This window comes from Sinocyclocheilus rhinocerous, unplaced genomic scaffold, assembly GCF_001515625.1.
Source record: "Sinocyclocheilus rhinocerous isolate Xijiao unplaced genomic scaffold, SAMN03320098_v1.1 scaffold3902, whole genome shotgun sequence".
Taxonomy (NCBI): domain Eukaryota; kingdom Metazoa; phylum Chordata; class Actinopteri; order Cypriniformes; family Cyprinidae; genus Sinocyclocheilus; species Sinocyclocheilus rhinocerous.
Window position 1 is genome coordinate 147,627 of NW_015666076.1, and position 4,420 is coordinate 152,046.

The 4,420-nt window shown below is 32.5% G+C and overlaps 1 protein-coding gene across 1 annotated transcript in view; it reads right to left on the reverse strand.

Annotated features, from left to right (window-relative positions):
- Positions 1-3,495, reverse strand: part of tusc3 (tumor suppressor candidate 3) — a 97,129-nt gene extending 93,634 nt beyond the window's left edge. Inside the window, exon 1 of the mRNA XM_016542847.1 lies at positions 3,366-3,495. Coding sequence (XP_016398333.1) covers positions 3,366-3,470 — 105 coding nt within the window. The 5' untranslated portion in view covers positions 3,471-3,495. The remainder of the gene's footprint in view (positions 1-3,365) is intronic.
- Between the last annotated feature and the right edge of the window lie 925 nt (positions 3,496-4,420).

A 4,420-nucleotide genomic window follows, 5' to 3' on the forward strand; every position in this document is an offset into this window, starting at 1 on the left:
TGGTCACAAATGTAAAAAAAAAAAAAAAAAGAGTAAAACTACCTCCTGATGCTCTGGAGACATCATCATCTCGAGGAGATTAATTTGCATTGAGCCATGATGTATTTAGAATTAGAATCTTGCTGAGTCTTGCAGACTCATTATGGAAATGTATATATGCAGGTTGGCACACTGAAACCGTGTTCCCAATCTGAGAGATCACTGCTACGGGAGAGCAGTCCATAACGATAGGGTGAGGGAAAAAAGTTAGCGAGAACGAGAAGAGAGAGAAATAGAGAATAGGGGAAAGAATGAGAGAGGCAGAGCAGCATGACGCGCTTTTCCTATCTATGGATGACTACACGTATGCATCATTATGCCTCTGAGCTTTTAGAATTAAACTGCCTTCATCAAACACTCAGCAGGGTGGCACTCCTCGCACTGTTCACCCCAGCGAGAGGGAGGCTTCAAGACTTCAAACATTTCAGTTGTTTCAGAACATAAACTTTTTCAAGCCTTTTGCCCCAGTGCCAGTCGGAACAGTAATGAGTCGAGCCGCAGTTTGAGAGCTGAAGGGAGAAGGGATCACACTGCTCTTCAGCTCCAGCTGCTAGAGTCAGCATGGAGCTATCATGGGCCCGGACACTATTCCTGCGGCAGATATTACAAGAGATGTTCTACCACATATATGAGGAACAGAGACAGCAGAGGATCATGTGAGTCCAACGGCGAAACAGTAGCAGAATTAGAGCTGTATTATATATCAGTGACCAAATCCATATTAGCCAACACTGCTGTTTATTTTTAGGTAACATTCTGATTAGGCCGATACTGTACGCAGCTCATCAGTGCGCTATGTTTTTTATAATATTCAAACAGTGTACTTTGTTTATCAGTTTCAAATGTATTAAATAGGCATTTTCTTTGCAGCATACACATTCTATATTATAGCAATTATACTCACCATAAAATAACTGCTATTGTTATCATAACAATAAACAAGCATTAAACTAGACACAGATTTGCATCTAATTATACCTAATTGCTGACATTATTATAATAACTTAAATATAAACAAATGTTAAAGTATTAATAAGAATTGTTATACATAAAAATATACTAGTCAGTCTATAAGTGAAACATATATGCATTACCTTTTTTAAAGTAATTAATACATTTATTTAGAATGGACACACTAAACTGATCAAAAGTGACGGAAAAGAATTTTGCATAGTTTCAAAATATTTTAAGTCCATTTTGAACTTTCTATTCATCAAATAATTCTGAAAGAAATGTATTCAAGTTTCTACAAAAAAATATTAAGAATGTTTTCAACATTAATAGTTAATTGATAATAAGAAACGTTCTTATTATTAACAATTAATGTTGAAAACATTCTTAATTTTTTTAATTCTTAATATAGCTCAGCATATATATTTCTGAGGGATCATGTGACACTAAAGACTAGAGCAGACTGATGGGAAATTCAGCTTTGCATCACAGGTATAAATACAATTTTAAAATATATTAAAACAAAAAACAGTTGTAAATTGTAATTTATTATATTTTTAAAAAATACTGTATGTTTATTGTATTTATCATGAAATCAATTCAACCTAAATTATAGCTTAACCTGAAAGCAAAAAACAGAAACATACAATACTACCTATATTATATTTTGTCACAACTACGATGCCTAGAAATATTGTTAGGAGTCTCTAGGTAACACTGGAAGGGATGTGAACCTATTGTCCATATTCAAATTTATGCCCATGGCTACAGAAGTTGGAAAAGACTAAGAAAATCTATCATCCATAAGCAAAAGCACCTCTTATGCATTAAAACCAAACAGAGCATGATATCTAGACAAAAATAACTTACACAAATATTCATTTGACTCATTCTTTGGGAGTGATTCAACATAGCCTACGGGATTTAGATTTAAGAGCAGCTGCTAAAGTAAGCAAACCAAACAAGTGTTGGACACAGCCATGTACTCAAACGAGAAGCCTATTTTGAGTTATATTGATTTTTTATATATAAAAAAAAAAATACAGATTTTTCTCAAAAAAGAAAACTTGCACATCTCTGGAATTTAAAAAGCTACATTAGGATGAACAAAAGATTACACTGAACTACTGGTTGACTGAATGTGATATCTAGACCAGGGGTTTTTAGACTAGGGTCCAGGGACACCCAGGGGGCCGCAAGAAAGTGCTGGAGGGTCCGTGGAAAAGTTTAGAGAAAAGCAGTGTATAAAAACGTAAAAATAAATAAATAATAAATAAGAAAAAATCTAAATAAACAAATGCATTTTATTAAAATAAATTGATTAAAATAAATAAAATATGATTATTATTATTATTATTAACCCCCCAATTCAAGTATCAACCTGATCAAGTATCCTAAATATGTTCAGAAATAAAAAAAATAAAAAATATTAAAGTATATAAATATAACAATATAAAATAAAATATATATTTCATAAATGTTTTTGAAATATTAAAAGAATGTGAGGGCTCATTTAATAATTCATATAAATAAATATTTTGAATATTACAAGAGCCGTGTGACTTAAAATGCAAGTAAACAAATTAGCTAAATTAATAAAGAAATAAACTTGACTGTTAATTCAATTGTGTACATTAACATTATCACTGAAATATTAGAAGAGCCAAACTTAGATTGAAAAACATACACACACACACACACATATATATATATATATATATATATATACACACATTCAGTTTTTCTTTTTTAATAAATCTGCAAAAATGTCAACAATTCTGTGTTTTTCTGTCAATATGGGGTGCTGTGTGTACATTAATGAGGAAAAAAAATTAACTTAAATGATTTTAGCAAATGGCTGCAATATAACAAAGAGTGAAAAATTTAAGGGGGTCTGAATACTTTCCGTACCCACTGTATATATACATATACACATATATACATACATATACACATATATATACATATATATATATATATATATATATACATAAACATCTACTTGTGTTTAACGCTCGATTAGAATTATTCATTTAATATTCCACAGAATTATTTATCAATATAAGGCCACAACGGACACGCGCACTCGGCTGCGTTCACAATCCTAATGGAACGGACAACTGCGAGGATAAAACGCAAGGGACATTCTGCTAGAACATTAATGCAAAAATATATTAATATTAGAACAGCGTTTAGTTCTTCCTATGCAGCTTTAAAAAATAGCCGTCTCTGGGTCACGGATATGTCAACATAATTTAACTGCGCGGCTGGTAGCCTTATACAGATACTCGAGTTGGACACGGACACTGTAGGACTTTTCCAGAATTTAACATCCCTGGGAGCTGTGAAAGGCAGCTTCAATATAGCATCAGTACCTCTTTTTTCTTCTGCCCTCCTCCAGACTGAAGACATAGCAGCAGAATCAACAATATGGATGCAAACGGCAGGTTGAATTGGAATCCCTTGAATACCACCGCCATGATGGAAGATGCTCTTATCGCATCAGTACTGCTGAGCGCTTTGATTGGCTACAATCGCCTCCAATCAGAGGCCACACAATTGCTTTGTGGGACTTGTAGTTTTTAGCTAGATTTTTTTTAAATGCATGAAATAACAAGGGGAATACCATGTAAAATCCTTCAAAATGATTCAGGAGTAACTTTATTAGTCTTTTAAAATGATATAAGTTTTATTTTCTTGTAAACATGTTTTAGAAATAGTTTTGTCACAGCCTTAGCAGTAATTGAGGAAGATGCACACGTTTAGGCTATATGTAGCCTTGCTGTATCTCCAGTTCCTGCCAATGGGGGGCAAGCCCAAAAGGGGTTTTCTATTATAGAATGATATTGAACATGGAGCATGCATGACATGGCAAAAATTAGAAATTAAAGCATGTGACATGCTTATGTAATGTTCTTAAGTGTTAAATAAAGTGTTTGTTATAATATTACAATGCATTATTATTATTATTATTATTATTATTATTATTCATTCATTGTGAAGAACATACAAGAACATTGTAGAAGATGTATTATGCTTAGTATTATGCTATTTAGTGTGTATTATGTTCCCTGTTTCTTTGTCATAATACATCTTTTAGTTGTTTTACTCAAGTAGCAGCTGAGAGGTCACTAGGGTAATAGAAAGCACTAAAAGGCAGAGCGCAGCTATTTACAGCTTCTCATATTTGATTGTGAGAGAAAATAATGTCCATTAACACAAACTGCTGAAACATTAAATGCCATGACTACTACAGTACACTTGCATGCTCTGATGCTTGCATGTATGTATATGAATAAATATATGAATATGTATGTATATGAATAAAAAAGATTCATGTTCAATTGCTATTTAAACAAGGAAACATTAGCCTCTCGTCTAATAATTTTAAAAGGACGTATTACTGTATATCTCAAGATGGCATAAATAA